Source organism: Mauremys mutica, chromosome 12 (assembly GCF_020497125.1).
Source record: "Mauremys mutica isolate MM-2020 ecotype Southern chromosome 12, ASM2049712v1, whole genome shotgun sequence".
Lineage (NCBI taxonomy): Eukaryota > Metazoa > Chordata > Testudines > Geoemydidae > Mauremys > Mauremys mutica.
Window position 1 is genome coordinate 12,280,817 of NC_059083.1, and position 15,492 is coordinate 12,296,308.

At 50.9% G+C, this 15,492-nt stretch overlaps 1 protein-coding gene and 1 pseudogene across 1 annotated transcript; both read right to left on the bottom strand.

Moving 5' to 3' along the window:
* LOC123346349 overlaps positions 1 to 15,492 on the bottom strand; it is a 218,890-nt pseudogene that overhangs the window by 159,344 nt on the left and 44,054 nt on the right.
* On the bottom strand, positions 7,331 to 13,516 carry LOC123346352 (acetylcholinesterase-like). Its single transcript, XM_044983696.1, has 3 exons — positions 12,021 to 13,516; positions 8,501 to 8,667; positions 7,331 to 7,571 (listed from the first exon to the last, which is right to left on the bottom strand). Exons 1-3 carry the CDS (start codon positions 13,514 to 13,516, stop codon positions 7,537 to 7,539), a joined length of 1,698 nt encoding a protein of 565 aa, XP_044839631.1. The 3' UTR covers positions 7,331 to 7,536.

Sequence of the window (15,492 nt, forward strand, 5' to 3'; positions counted from 1 at the left end):
TGTGGCGGACGCAGGCACCGCGTTGGGGACCAATGACTTATGGTAACATGGCCTTTACACCAAGCTAGCAAAGTGTGCCTTTAATCAGGCCTCCACAGAGTTCTTGAGCTTCATCTTATCTGCAGAAGGGATCCAGATGGACCCAAGCTCTCCAAGATTGCCTGACCCGCCACGGCCCCTCCACCCTTCCCCCACCCTGTTGTGTATTTGGTTGTCATGGGTTTTGTTACTATGGCAACTGAGTTAGACTATTAAGGGATAGCTCAGCCGGTTTCAACCGGCTGAGTGAGCTCTCTGTTTCTGTAAATAAAATGGAGGTTTTGGTTAGCTGTCTGCTCTCTGGCCTCAAGTGATTGTTTCCTACACCGGCTGCCCCAAGGACTTAACACTGGTGACGAGGGTGGGATCCTGGTGCTACTCAGATAAAGAAGGCAACCCACGTTGACCCAGTATTATCCCAAGTTATGGACCTGGTGATGCATGGAAAATCTCGACAAACCTCTCCGGGCTCACCCGACCTTGTTCCCTACATGTCCAGGCGGACGGAGTTATCGGTCCAATCTGGTTGTTTGTTGTGGGGGAGGCGTGTCATTATTCCACCACCCCGAGATCACAGATGTTAGAACAGCTACATTCCGGTCACTGTGGAATAGTGCGCATGAAGGAAATTGCACGAAGCTATTTTTGGTGGCCTAGACTGGACAGTGCTATTGAAGAGAAGGCAAAAGCTTGTATGTCATGTCAGGGTGTGAGGAATGCACCCCAGTGGGCACCCCTACACCCATGGGACTGGCCTGAAAACCCGTGGCAACGTATTCACGTTGACTTTGCTGGCCCCCTTGAAGGAAGCATGTTCTTGGTGGCAGTAGATGCCCATTCTAAATGGCCAGAAGTCTCTATAATGCAGTCCACTTCTGCAGAGAGTACTATCCAAAAACTACGAGGACTCTTTAGTCGTTTTGGTCTGCCAGAACAACTTGTGAGCGACAACGGACCGCAGTTCGTCTCTCAGGAGTTTCAACATTTTATGAAGGCAAATGGGATACACCACATCACGTCAGCACCATATCATCCGTCCACCAACGGATTAGCTGAAAGATTTTTGCAGACAATGAAAAACGCTTTGAAATCAGCAAAGGGACAACACTCCATTCAAAAGCGTCTGGATACCTTCTTACTTTCCTATAGAAACACACCTCATGCTACGACCCAGGCTTCCCCAGCCTTTCTAATGATGGGACGACAGCTGCGCACTTGCTTTGATCTGCTGAAACCTTCTGAACCCAGACAAACTGTGCAACATCAGCAGCAATATCAAGTCATCAGACGGGCACCCAGAGCAAAAGACCGAACCTTTAGCCCAAGGCAGCCAGTTTTGGCTCGGAATTATACTTCCAGAGCTAAATGGGTCCCGGCCACAGTCATCACTCAAACAGGACCTGTTTCCTATACAGTCCGGACTGCAGAGAATCTTACCTGGCGGCGACATGTAGATCAGCTGTTGCCAGGTCATGCCAGTCTTCAGGACCCATCTGCAGTTGAGGGGTCTGACTTCACCCCTCCTGGTGAGACACCGAATCATGAGTCACCTGTTCCTGACTGTTCTCCTCCATTACTGCCGGCAGCTGAGATACCCCTTTGCCCAGCACGAGCTGATACCACCTCCTTACCTATTCGTGCTGCGGACCCTGAGCCCCTAGTACTTTCGGGTGCAACAACACCAGAAGTTCGCCGGAATCCACCTAGAGACAGAAGGCCTCCTCATCGGCTGGATCTTTAGTTAGGGCGAACCCACGGTTATGGGGCAAAATAATCCCCAGGGTTTAGCCGGGAATGGAGGCAGTCTACCCTCCTTCTCTAGTTTAGTGTGTGTTTTATTTAGGGGATGTTCTTATTAGGGGGGGAGGAATATGTTGTGTATTTGGTTGTCATGGGTTTTGTTACTATGGCAACTGAGTTAGACTATTAAGGGATAGCTCAGCCGGTTTCAACCGGCTGAGTGAGCTCTCTGTTTCTGTAAATAAAATGGAGGTTTTGGTTAGCTGTCTGCTCTCTGGCCTCAAGTGATTGTTTCCTACACCGGCTGCCCCAAGGACTTAACACACCCCACACATACACAGAGTATGTGACCTGCAGTATCTATTATTATTTCTCCTGCTCTGACAAGATGAGAGGCACTTTGCAGGCAGGCTGGACCGACTACGCTCATGTCCGAATGGTCCTGGAATACTTATGGCGCTGGTTCCCAACCTTTCAGTGCAGTGGGCGCTGGATGAGTGGCCACCAAAATGCTGCCAAGGATCACGGCTACCAGACAAGCAGCCGACAAAATGCCTCCAAGAAGCGGCAACGCCAAGAAGCATCTCCGCCAAAATGCCACCGAGCAGTGGCATTTCGGCAGCGACGCTTCTTCATGTTGCCGCTTCTTGGTGGCATTTCGGCAGCTGATTGTCCGGCGGCTGCACTCCTTGGCGGTGGGGTGCTCCCTTGTCAGTAGACAGGTGCACATAGATGCCCAGGTGGGCGCCGTGGCGGACGCAGGCACCGCGTTGGGGACCAATGACTTATGGTAACATGGCCTTTACACCAAGCTAGCAAAGTGTGCCTTTAATCAGGCCTCCACAGAGTTCTTGAGCTTCATCTTATCTGCAGAAGGGATCCAGATGGACCCAAGCTCTCCAAGTTTGGCTGACCCACCACGGCCCCTCCACCCTTCCCCCACCCCACACATATGTGACCTGCAACACTTCCTGGTTTTTGCCAACTTTTATCAATGATTTATCCTGAACTTTTCAAAACAAATTGAGCCCCTGACCATTCTCCTCCAGAAAAATGCCCGGTTCCATTGGTCTACTGAGGCCCAGCATGTATTCAATCAGCTGAAACTTACCCTTCCTACAGCACCCATACTGGTTCATCCCAACATCTCAAAAGCTTTCATTGTAGAAGGATCCTGTGTCCAAACAAAGCACAAGTGGATTTCAGAGGAGGGGGAAGAATAGACCAGCTAAAAGTGGCATTTTGCCAGGAAAACAGGGTTCATACCTCACTGAGGAGAGAAAGTGCCATGGGATGTACAATGACAGAGTGGGGCATTGGGGTCTGCAGTGGCTGCAAGGGGAGCACCCCCTAATGAGCTCCCACCCCACTCCCTGCAGCACAACAATCCCTAGCACCACACTGGGGCTTTCAAACCAGCACTCACTGCCAGGGAAGACTGCCCCCTACTGAGATTCTCACCCTGCTCCCTGTATCACAAAGCCCCTTTATTCCTCATTGGAGTATCAGAATAAGCATTGTCTGTCAGGTGAGACCTCCCCTACCCTCCTGCCTGTAGCACCTGCTGACTTTCTGAGGTCTCGTTTAGACATCCTGCCCTTGCCAGAACCAGCTTTGCTTATGACAGCTGCTCCAGGTGAGATCCTGGCTCTGAGAACATGTGGTTGGGTCAAGATCATTACTGACAGCTCGGGCTATGTTCATTCCTCTTGGGAGATGGATTTGAAATTGCCCTAAGGGCCCTGGGTTCCTTCTCATACTCACTTGCCAAGAGAGGTTTTGTTATTTTTAGTTGCCAACGTTGTCAGAAGTTGATCACGACTGACCGAAGTTGGGAGAGTTACAGCAGAACACGGAGTGAATATTACTTAAGCTTGGCAGAACTCAACCTTTGTTCCTTTGTAATTTCGGTGGGTAATATCAATGTTCATTTTGAAGACTGGTTTTCAATGTTTATACGTTTAAATGTTCACGGTTCTGTGAAATGATGGGGCTTGGGGGGCAGACAGTTATTTAATGACAGGTGAGATTCAAAAACTTAACATTTCAGAAGCTAATAAAACTCAAAAGATACAAAGTAAACAGCACGTTCCTTACTTCACCTATCGGTAAATCTCAATTATTATTGATGGAACTATTTTTTCGTTCGGTTGTGCATGCACGGTGAAACCAATGTTTAGTAACATTTGCCAATATATTCTAATCCTTGAAAGCCTAATAATGCTGCAGTCAATTTAACACAGATATCTGGGGTAGCAACACGGAGGGGGAGTGATGCAGGGTGGGATTTAGGGGCAGCAGCAGAGTTGTTAAAGGGGAGAGCACAGGGCTAGTATAGCAGAGGGCTGGAGGTCATGACTGAGGGGCACTAGCAGCGCTGTGGGAGAAGAGCCCAGGGCAGGGACAGCAGGGGGCTGTGGGTGGGGATTGAACATCATCAATAGAGCTGTGGGCAGTAGGGGTATCTTAGCATTGGGATAGCAGTGGGCTCCGGTTCAGGAATGAGTAGATGTCCGCTGGCATTTCCCCTGGGGCTAATTTCATTTATCCCTATCCTCTTTGCCCTCCTGTTGATCCAAACAAGCTGCTGGCGCTTTCCTTGTTGACCATGGAAAAGTCGGAGTGAGCCGGAGTGGCATTTTAACCAATAAAATTGATGCAAAACCCAGCAGCTACTGATAGAGACACTAAAGAGCAATAGTTTAGTCATGAGAAGAGACGAATAACATGCTGTCCTTGACCCGTTCCGGGCCAGAACCATTTTAACACCAAAAATATCCAGAGCACATGGTTCTGAAGCCACTCAGGCAACCAGAATGGCACACACAGCACAACTAACTGAGAACAACGCTACGCTACAGAAAACCTCTTCTAAACACCTTCAATTGCTGGAATTCTGGGTTGAGATCCCAGTGCCTGATGGGGCAAAAATCATTGTTGCGGGTGGTTCTGGGTAAATGTCATCAGTCACTCCTTCCTCTGGGAAAGCAACGGCAGACAATCATTTCACGCCCTTTTCCCCTGGATTGCCCTGGCAGACGCCATAGCATGGCAACCATGGAGCCTGTTTTGCCTTTTGTCACTGTCACCGTATGTGTACTAGATGCCGCTGACAGAGGCGATACAGCAGCGCTACACAGCAGCATTCATTTGCTTTTGTATGATAGCAGAGACGGTTATTGGTCGTTCTGTACCGTCTGCTGCCATTGTAAATTGGCAATGAGATGGCAGTTACCAGTCCTGTACTGTACTGTCTGCTGCTGTCATAGGTGCCTCTGGTCGAGGTCGGCCGGGGGTGCAAAAGACAAAAATGGGAATGACTCCCTGAGTCAATCTCTCCTTTATGGTATCTAAAAATAGAATCAGTCCTGCCTAGAATATGGGTCAAGTGTATTAGAGAACCAGTGTATCAAAGAACCAGAGAGCACAGCTGCTCTGTGTCAGATCCCGCAGAAATGATGAGCTGCATGCCATTCACAGGGGGTGCCCCTGCAACAACCCCACCTGTTGCTTCCCTCCTCCCCCGGCCTTCCTGGGCTACCGTTGCAGTGTCCCCCCATTTGTATGATGAAGTAATAAAGAATGCAGGAATAAGAAACAGTGACTTGTTAGTGAGATAAGCCACATGAGGTCAGCCAGGAGCACTCATGGGCTGATGATGAGGACGGATACCAGTCCTTCTGCACTGCACCGTCTGCCACAAGGCTGATGATGATGATGGATACCAGTCATATTGCACCATCAGCCACCTGGGAGGGGGAAAGAGGATGCTGCAATTCACTGCAGCAGCATCGCGTCTACCAGCAGCATTCAGTAGACATAGGGTGACATTTAAAAGAGTCAAGAGATGATTTTTTTCCCTTTTACTTCTCGGGGTGGGTGTGTGGAGGGTAAATTGATGAGCTATGCCCTGAACCACGGCGGACAATGTGTTTGACACTACAGCCATTGGGAGCTCAGCCAAGAATGCAGTGTGCTGAGTCCCTGCTGGGGCCTCTGTCTGGAGATTTTTTTAAAATGCTTTGGAATTTCGTCTTCTGTAACGGAGCTCTGATAGAACAGATTTGCCTGCCCATACAGCGATCACATCCGTACGGTCCATGCTGGAGATCTTTTTGGATTTGGATTTCGGACTGCATCACCACCCATGCTGATCAGAGCTCCACGCGGGGCAAACAGGAAATGATATTCAAAAGTTCGCGGGGCTTTTCCTGTCTACCTGGCCACTGCATCCGAGTTCAGACTGCTGTCCAGAGCGGTCACAGTGGTGCACTGTGGGATACCGCCCAGAGGCCAATACCGTCGATTTGCGGCCTAATCCAATATGGTAATACCGGTATTAGCGCTACTCCTCTCGTTAGGGAGGAGTAAAGAAACCGGTTTAAAGAGCCCTTCATATCGATATAAAGGGCCTCTTAGTGTGGACGGGTGTGGCGTTAAATCGCGTAGTGTAGACCAGGCTTATGAAAGGCATGCTGGCAGTCAGGATCTGGGGGGCTTGCCCTTCCAGGGGATGGCCGTTCTGCAAGAGTTGTGCCAATCTCATGTGCTCTAGGGGTCTGTGCCACCAGCCCTGGTTACTGGGACAATGATTAGGTGGTTGAACATGGGCCTTTCCCCTCTAGGGGATGCTGGATCTGAAGTGAGGAGGGGCGGGAACCAGCTGGTTCAGGGGATGGGGAAAGGGACATGGGGCCGTGATGCTCTCAAGAGCTCTGGTTCCAGATTTTGTCATTTCCATCAGTGCGCACTGAGTTGTGGAGGCTCAGCCGAACCCCGAGGTGGACCAGGGCCTCTGTCCCAAACCCCACCAGCCCCTGAGCAGGGAGGTTGAGGGCTGATTGGACCACAGAGTCCCTGCCCCTTAGAGGGGATGTGTGCAGGGCTGGGGGTCATGGGGAGAGGGTGCTGTGTGCATGTGGGGCACTCTCCCTATCCCTATCCCCACTTAGCCTCCTCCCCAGACCCTGCCAGCTGGCTGAGAAAAGATCTGTCTCTGTGGCTTGTATTGTATAATGGCCCACAAATATCGTCAATAAACCTCCGATTTCCTTAGACTCCCTGGTGTGTACGGTTCTTCCTCACAGTCCACTGAGCACCATCAAGGAGCGGATTGGGGCTAGTTGGTTAGAGCACAGAGGGTGGGGGGTCAGGATTCCTGGGTTCTCTCCCAAGGACTGGGAGGGGAGTGGTCTCTAGCGGTTAGAGAAGAGGGGGGCTGGGAGTTAGGACTCCTGGGTGTTATCCACTGTCTGGGGACGAGAAGGGGTCTAAAGGTTAGAGACGTGTGAGCTGGAAGTCAAGATGTCGGGTTCTATCTCAGAACTTGGAGGGGATTGGGGTCTAGTTGGTTAGACCGGGGAGGCTGGAGTCAGGACTCCTGGGTTCCATATCTTTGGGTGCAGAGTGTGATCTCTGAATTTTGTCATTTGCCTCTTCAAACACCAGAGCAGACTTTACCCGCTACGTAATCTTTGTTCCCCATTAACTCAACACAACTCCCATCGCGCCAACACTCTCTCTGTCTCCTGCTCAGGAGCAGCTGGTCAACCTCACACACCAGGGTTCTGTCTCCAGACTTAATATGCTTTAATGCACTGGGGATGGAGGAATTGCTGAGGGAGGGTCAATCCATGGATTCCCAGCTGGTTCATTAGCAGGATCCTCGTTAATGAATTGCAGGCACTAACAGGAACTGGAGGCTCTTGTCTGCAGGGAGGGTTCCCCCCCTTCAGGGGATTGTAATTGCTCAGCTCTTCATTCACGGCCCCCCACGCTGGGCACGTCGGCTCCTGTGGGACACACAATGAGTGGGGTTAACAGCAGCCGGGATGAGTTCAGACTATGCGAGGGTTGGTCTACTTGTAAAAAGGAGAGGAGACCTGCAGGGAAAACCAGGTGCTGCACAGGCTCAGTATGGGATGCTCACCCCTTATGATCAGTGGTAATCTCTGTGCACTAGGGGGTGCTTTTCTGCAAAGAGTGGCATGGAGGGGGGGTCAGGCGAAGGACGTCCCCCCACATTTAGTGCCCCCCAGTGCTGTATTCTACCAGTAGTGGATGCTATTCTGCTGGAGTTCCCGTGTTTCCCAGCATCCGTTACCCCAGAGTCCAACATGCAAGGGTCTGTTCTGCCTCCCATAAGAGGGTCCCTGGCATACAGGATTCCCAGTGGCTATTGGATTCTCCTTGAATCCCCATCTTACACAGTTAAACAGCAGCTGCATCCCTCCCCAGAGCCAGCTGCATGTCATTCTTTCATTGCCGCCTTTCTCTTCTGTGTCATTACAGGCCACTTACCCTCAGCCCACAGTGTCCATGATCCTTCCCTCAATCCCCACTCACCCTACTGGGAATCCCTCTGTCTGAGCTCATGCCTCCTCCCCTGAAATGGGAGCTACACGGGGAGACCTTGGAGAGGAAACATGGGTGTCATCCTCTGACCCAGAGGGGCTGAGCAACAGAAGATGGGGTAGAACCTGAGGCTGCCCACAGCCGACGGGATCTGGAGTTGCCAGGATATGCAAGTTCTACCCCAGACAGGAGAGTGGAGCATCTCTAAGAGACCAGAAGAGCCCATGGAAATGGGAATGTGAGCCTGGATCTTTTGCTTCTAGAGGGGAGCCTTCTCCAATCCAGGCCAAGAGTGGCTGAGAGGGGTGGGGAGAGACAGGGCCTTTCCCCTCTAGGACCCTCATCCTCTCATCCCGCTGATGCTCACCTGGGGCCTTTGGTTTCTCTGACAGCAGTGATGCCAAGAATTCACAGCGCGAGGCGGATGATGCCGTCTGAGGTTTGGGCGGCTTCAGGGCGATGCGCTCAAAGTTCTGCTTTGCGGGGTCGTAGGCGGGCCACTGCTTCTCACTGCCCTCCCCCACCATGGGTTTCCTGCATGGAAAATGAACATGCCCCACTGAGGTTAGTACTGTGGCTTGGTGGGGACAGGAATGTGCCCCACCTGGTGTCTAACATCCCGGATGCAGGGGTGATTATGAGCCAACTTGAAAAGTTTGGCCTCTTTCCAAAATGGCTGCCATCCCATGTTGTTGCAAATGAGAGTGAAGCCAGAGGCTGCCCTCAGTTAAGAAGGGTGGTGCCTCCCGGTCTTTTCACATGGGGTGATGCTACAGGTTGCCCTTTATAAACATGGCCACTTTATTCCATTGTTCTCCATGAGATTGAAGCCACAGGCCGCCCTGAGTAATAATGGCTGCCATTGGGCTGAGACTCTTTGTAAAATGAGATTTCCCCTAGGGAAGATGGTCACTGTTTTCCCTTGTTTGCAATGGGACTGAAGCCAGGCTTCCCTCAGAGAAGATGGGCATCCTTAGTGCTCACAGACAGAAAAGGCCAGTGTGGGGAGCAGAGCAACATGCGGGATGAGGGGGGCATGGATAGGGAATGCGGGGGCATAGATAGGAGGATCTGAACTGGGAGGGAGTGTCAAGTTTTGCTCTTACTTAAGATGGCGTCTCTCACTTGTCCTTTCAACTAGGATGCTCCCCTTACAAAAAATGACCACCCTATCTCACTGTGATCAAGGAGATTGAAGCCACCAGCTGCCCTGAGGCAGCTGCCATTTGCCTACGGCCCTTGCACATGGCAGCCAGGTTGTTCCTAGGAAAGATGGCCACCACTCGCCATTGTTCTTAAGGAGGCAGAAGCCACAGGCTGCCCTCAAGGAAGATGGCTACCTTTCCCCCTGGTTTCCAAAGGGACAGAAGCCAATGACTACCCTCAGGCCTGGTCTACACTAAGAACGGGGGTCGAACTAGGGTACGCAAATTCAGCTACAAAGTACCCAATTTCGAAGTACTCACCCATCCAGACGCCGCGGAACCGAACTCCGCGGCTCCAAGGTCGACTCCGCCACCGCCGTTTGCAGTGGTGGAGTACCGGAGTCGACGGGAGCGCTTCCGGAGTTTGAACTATCGCGTCCAGATTAGACGCGATAGTTCGAACTCCGAGAAGTCGAACTCACCGCGTCGACCCGGCAGGTAAGTGTAGACTAGCCCTCAGTTAAGATGGCCTCCCTGAACATGAAGACGGGCAACTAGCAGGGATGTTGCCTGTAGGAATGATGTTGGAGGCAGGCAGCTGGTAGCTGTAATTTGCAGACCTCCCAGGTGCTCCATGCAGTGCCCAAAGCTGCACAGTCAGGGATTTCCTCATGTCTGTGTCCCATTGGTTGTGGGACTGCGGGGATGTGAACAGGGTATGTGTCCGAACACATGGGGGAGGGGCGAGAGAGTGGCCCTCCCTAGAGTCCAGGACCAGAAGAGACCATTGTGATCATCTAGTATAACCTGCCGTATAATACAGGCCACAGTTGTTCCCCTTAACAGTTCCTAGAGTAGATCTTATATAAAAAGAGCCAAACTTAATTTTAAAATCATCAGTGATGGAGAATCTGCCATGACCCTTAGAAAATTGTTCCAATCATTAATTGTTCCAATCATTAATTACTCTAACGGTCAAACATTCATACCTTATTTGAAGTCTGAATTTATCTTGCTTTGGCTCCCCACCTTTAGATCATGTCAGACCTTTCTCTGCTAGACTGAAGACCAGTTATTAAAGATTTGGTCCCCAAGTAGGTATTTATAGGCCCCTTAAACTTCTCTTAGCTAAGCTACATAGATTGAGATCCTTAAGTTTATCGCTACAAGGCAAGGTTTCTAATCCCTTAGACATTCTTGTGGCTCTTCTCTGAATAGGGTGACCAGATGTCCCGATATTTGCTTGTTTGTCCCGTGTCCCGATTGATGTTAGGTCGGGACACTGGACAAACAAGCAAAGGCTCCCGTGCACAGTCTCTCTCTCCCCTCCACCCTCCACCCACATCCCGATACTTCAGTTTTGACATCTGGTCACCCTATCTCTGGACCCTTTCCAATTTATCAACACCCTATAATTACCCAGGTGATCCCATTTAACCTTCTTATAAATTGGCATGACATTAGCTTTCTTCCAATCTTCTGGATCTTCCCCAGTGCGCCACAATATACTGAAAATCAGTGTTAAGAGGCCAGTTAGTACCTCAGCCAGCTCTTTCAAAACATTTGGATATAAATTATCTGGACCTGTTGATTTAAAAATGTCTAACTTTAGTAGCTTCTGTTTAAAAGCTTCCAGAGATACTAGTGGAATGGAAAGAGTGTTATCATTACCATGGAATGAGACTACATTATTTGTGCATCATTTGTTTTTTCCCAGATTTATTTATTGAATGCTTCTGCCTTTTCTGCATTACCATTTCCATTTAGTAATGGACCAATTCTATTGTGAGGATTCTTTTTGTTCCTAATATCGTCAGAGAACTCCTTATTGTCCTAAATGCTGCTGGCTATAGAGTTCTCCATATGCTTCTTTGCTTCCCTTATCAATTTTCTACAATTTCTAATGTCTGATTTATACTCATTACTATAAACGTCTCCTTTCTTCCATTTGTGGTATATTAAGTTTTTGTTTTTTCACAGCTGCCTTCCCTTCCCTAATCTGGGAAGAAATTAGCCCATGCTGGGTGATTAGGACCAGAATGGGGAATATTGAAGAGGGTTTTTTGGGGGGTTTGCTTGCTTATTTTTGTTGCAAGGGAGCATGTCTTTTTATCTATGCTCTACTGTATGCATAACAATTATATTGGCACAGTTTTCTTAAGCAGAGATGAGAAAAAACCACCCCCCTGACTGTCACAGCTATGCTGACCTAGCCCGTAGGGTAGCTGTATTATGCCGATGGAAAGATACTTTTGTCACTGTAGCTCCTGTTTTTTGGGAAGATGATTCTTCCCAACTACTGGAGCAACCCCGTTTGCTGCTGCAGGCTATATCGACATGATGAGCTGATGTAGCCAGGCCTGAATAGTGTTTGTAGCATAAACCTCCCCTGAGTTTGTGTGGCAGGGCTGGGAAAGGGCAGGCAGAGCTTTGAGATCATTCACCACTAGCTGAAAACCTTGTTTCCTTGTGTGTGTTCGCAGGGCCAGTGACATACTGATGTGGGAAGAAGGGAATTATCCCTAACCTGGAACCAGGGGGCTGAGATTTTACCTCCCTGAAGGAAGTTCAGCTCTGGGTCAGGGGGTTCACCCAAATAGATTATCTGTTTTTCAAAGACCCCTTCTTTGCCATGTCTTTGAGCCGGGGGTTCCTGGATGTGGCGGACACCTGGCCAAAGAGTTACAGCTGCTCTCATGGTCTGGATCGGGGAGACAAGAGGATTGTGGGGGATTCCCTTACCCGCTCCAGGCGTACAGCGCAATGTAATACATCACCCTGTGGCTGAGCACTACCTCCGCCTCTGTGTAATTGGATCCTACCACGGATGACAGGGTCCCAAACTCGTAGGGAATCTCAGAGCCCGGTGGCACCCCCATCCATTCAGGTATAGACAAGCCGCTGCTACGGTGGGCGAAGTGGTAGGTGTACACAGGATTTCCAGCCTCTGCCTCTTGCCTTGCCACCTCCAGTATCGGGCACACAACGACATAGTCACCAGCGATCTGTTCCATTGCCCATCGGTACCGTGCCTCTCCCTGCTCCTCCCCCTCCTGGATGTACCACTGTGCCATAGCTTGGATGGCCTCGTCTGGCACCTCAGGCACTATCAGCCTCACCACCTGCAGCAGCTCCTCCCAGCCGATGGAGCTGGCGTTTTCCAGGTTGAGGCTAGAGGCAGCAAAGTATAATATGTAGGAGCCTTCGTTGGTGGTGAAACCAACCCCGACAGGTATCCTCTGGCCGTGCCCAGCCTGCAGGAGTCTTGGTGGTGTATCAGGGAGGAAATCCCCATCTGGTGTCGGCACAAAGGGCAGCCTCAGTTGCTTCTTGTGGTTCAAGATGGAGAACTCGTGTTTGGAGAACTCACCGGGTTCCTTCCCCTGCAGGCAGCCCACCAGGACTGTGCTGTTACCATCGGGGCAGCCCAGCAGCTGGCCCAGCCTCTGGCCTCTCTCCTGGGCCTCTTCAAGTGAAATCCAAGCCCAGGGTCCGGTTGGGGCTCCGCTCTGCATCCCGGCGTGAGTGAAGAGGGGCCGGCTCCCCGGGGAGAGGAGGTGGAAGCCGACTGATGCAGCCCCAGCTTCCTGGCCGAAAAGGTGGAAACGGGCTGGGTCCCCTCCGAAGGCGGCTGCATTGTCCTGCAGCCAGCGCAGTGCCAGGCGCTGGTCCCACAGGCCGGCGTTCCCTGGGGCAGCCGGGGGCAGAGACAGGAAACCCAGTGCCCCCAGCCGGTAGTTCATGGAGGCCACGATCACATTCTCAGTGGTGGCTAAGAAGCGCCCGTCATAGATATCGAGGGAGGCTGCCCCTGTGAAGAACCACCCACCGTGGATCCAGACGTAAATGGGGGCCGTCCTGTTAAGCTGGTGATGGGGCACCCAGATGTTGAGGAAGAGGCAGTCCTCAGACTGTGGCATTTTGGGTGTCCAGACATCAGCCTGAGGGTAACCAGGGAGTGGAGGCTGGTGGCAGGTGTTGCCGAAGCTGGTGGTCACCAGGACTTGGCTCCAGGGCTGGTGGGGAAGTGGTTTCTGGAAGCGCAAGGCCCCCACGGGGGGCTCGGCGTAGGGGATGCCCAGGAAGGCCGTCACTGTGCCAGAGCCGACCTGGAGGCGCTTGCCCTGGATGGGGCCGCTGGTGGTGAGCACCACAGTGCCGTCGTCATCGGAGCCAGAGCTGGGGCCCGTCAGGGAGAGGAGGAGCAGGCAGGGGAGCGTGGGGAGGAGTCCCAGCATCGTGGCAGCTGTAAGGGAAACTGCCCCAGAGGGAGTTATCGGGAACAGGATATGGGGTCATTCCCCTCTAGGGGGCTCTGGGTCCCATCCAGTCCCAGCCACCTAATTACAGCCATCAGAAGGAAGCTCCGTACTTCAGACTAGATCCCAGTTAGCAAATAGAGCCCCTTGGTGTGTACCACGCATTCTCTGGCTTCCTGCTCAACTTCCAGATTGGCATCAGGCATGACGCTAGCTCGGGGAGGGCAGTGGGCTCTAATGGGTTAGAGCGGGGAGTGGGGGTGGGCTGGGAGTCTGGACTCCTGGGTTCTATTCTCAGGTCTGAGAATGGGGTCTGAGGAAAGGGTAGTAGATGGGTAATTACCTAGAGTGATCCCAATTCCAGCTGCTTTTCTACCTCATTCCCTCCCTTTGCCCCTCTGTCCCTAGCTCGCCAGTGGCACAGACCCACCTGCCTTTCTCCTTGGTGCAATTGCGGCTTTGTGGCTTTCTCTGTGTCTCACAGCTCAGCACAAAGGTGAATGGGGGATGCTGGGGAAACGGGAAGCCTCCAATGCTGAGAATATCAGCCAGGGAGCAGCCACTGGGGCTTATTTATCCTCAAATCTGTGTCCTCATTGGACTCTGCAAACACAAAGGGGGGTGGGATCTGTGCCAGCCAGGTGGGTCTGGAGCCAAGGTGCAGAATCCCTCCCCACCCCAAACCTGTTCTAAACTTCTCCCACCCACACCCAGCAACCCTCCATGTTCACACCCAGGCTCCTTCCCAGCAATTACTTCCCTCTCCCTCTGACCTCCGTGACCCCGACTCCCCCAAGCCTTTGCACTGGTTCTGAGGGGGCTGAGAAATACATCTCTGTATTGTAGAGTAAATGAATTATTACTCCGAGTTGTGTATTAGTATGCCTAGGAAGAAATAGATTTATCAGAAAACACTTCCTGAATCTTTTTAGTTGTCTGTATTGCTACAGACATACTTGGCGTCAGGTATTTTGAAAGAAATTACCAAAACAGTTGAAACAGGTGTGATTATATTGTGTTATTTTGCCAAGTAAAATATGCATGATTTTGCAGAATTTTAAAATATTTTGCACTGAATTGTTAGTTTTCTGGTGCAGAATTTTTATTTTTTGGTGCAGAATGCCCCAAGAGTAAAGGGGAGAACACCCCCTAGTGAGCCCCCCACTCACTGCAGCACAGCGCCCCCAACACCATGCTAGGGTATTGGCGTTAGCACTGACTTCGAGGGGAGATCACCTCCTACCGAGCCCTGCTCCCTACCACCTAGTGCCTCCTAGGACCAGGCTGGGACATCTGGGTCTGCATTGACTGCAAAGAGAGAAGACTCCCTATTGAGTGTCCCCATTCCTTCTGAACAGCGCCCCCTAGTGTCCTGCTGGGACATGGAGAACAGCACCGACTTCTCTGGGGACAGCGCCCCTCCACGTAGCATCTGCAGACTTTTGGAGGTTTCCTTTTGAAATCCTGCCCATGCTGCAACCTTCTTAGCTTGTGAGAACCGCTCCAGGTGAGATCCTGGTTCTGACAACATGTGGTTGGATTATGATCATTATTGACAGTTCTGGAAATGTTCGTTCCTCTTGAGGAATGGGTCTGAAATTGCCCTAAGGTTCCTCGGTTCCATCTCATAGTCACGCGGCAATAGGGTTTTGTTATTTCTAGTTGCCACGGTTGGTCACAGTTGACCTAAGTTGCGTGAGTCACAAAGAACATTGAGTGCACGTTACTTAGTCTTGGCAAAACTCAGTGTTTCTTTCTTTATCAGTTTGAGTGATATTTTTCATGTTCATTTTAAACCCTTTCTTTAACTTTTATTTATTTAAACTTTAGGGAAAGGTGGGGACGGGTCAGATCTAAATGTCCGTTTAGATCGAAAAAGACTAAGTGAACATTTTATAAACTGTTACAACCCAAATTGCTAACATCACATCTCAAAAGATACAAAGTAAATAGCT

Bases quoted from the DNA above. Each gene is read 5' to 3' on its own strand.
- LOC123346352 (XM_044983696.1), bottom strand. From the start codon at position 13,516: ATGCTGGGACTCCTCCCCACGCTCCCCTGCCTGCTCCTCCTCTCCCTG. The intron at 8,668-12,020 runs GTAAGGGAATCC...TTTTCCATGCAG, and splicing joins GCGCTGTACGCCTGGAGCGG to GAAACCCATGGTGGGGGAGG. The intron at 7,572-8,500 runs GTGAGCATCAGC...TGTGTCCCACAG, and splicing joins AGAGAAACCAAAGGCCCCAG to GAGCCGACGTGCCCAGCGTG.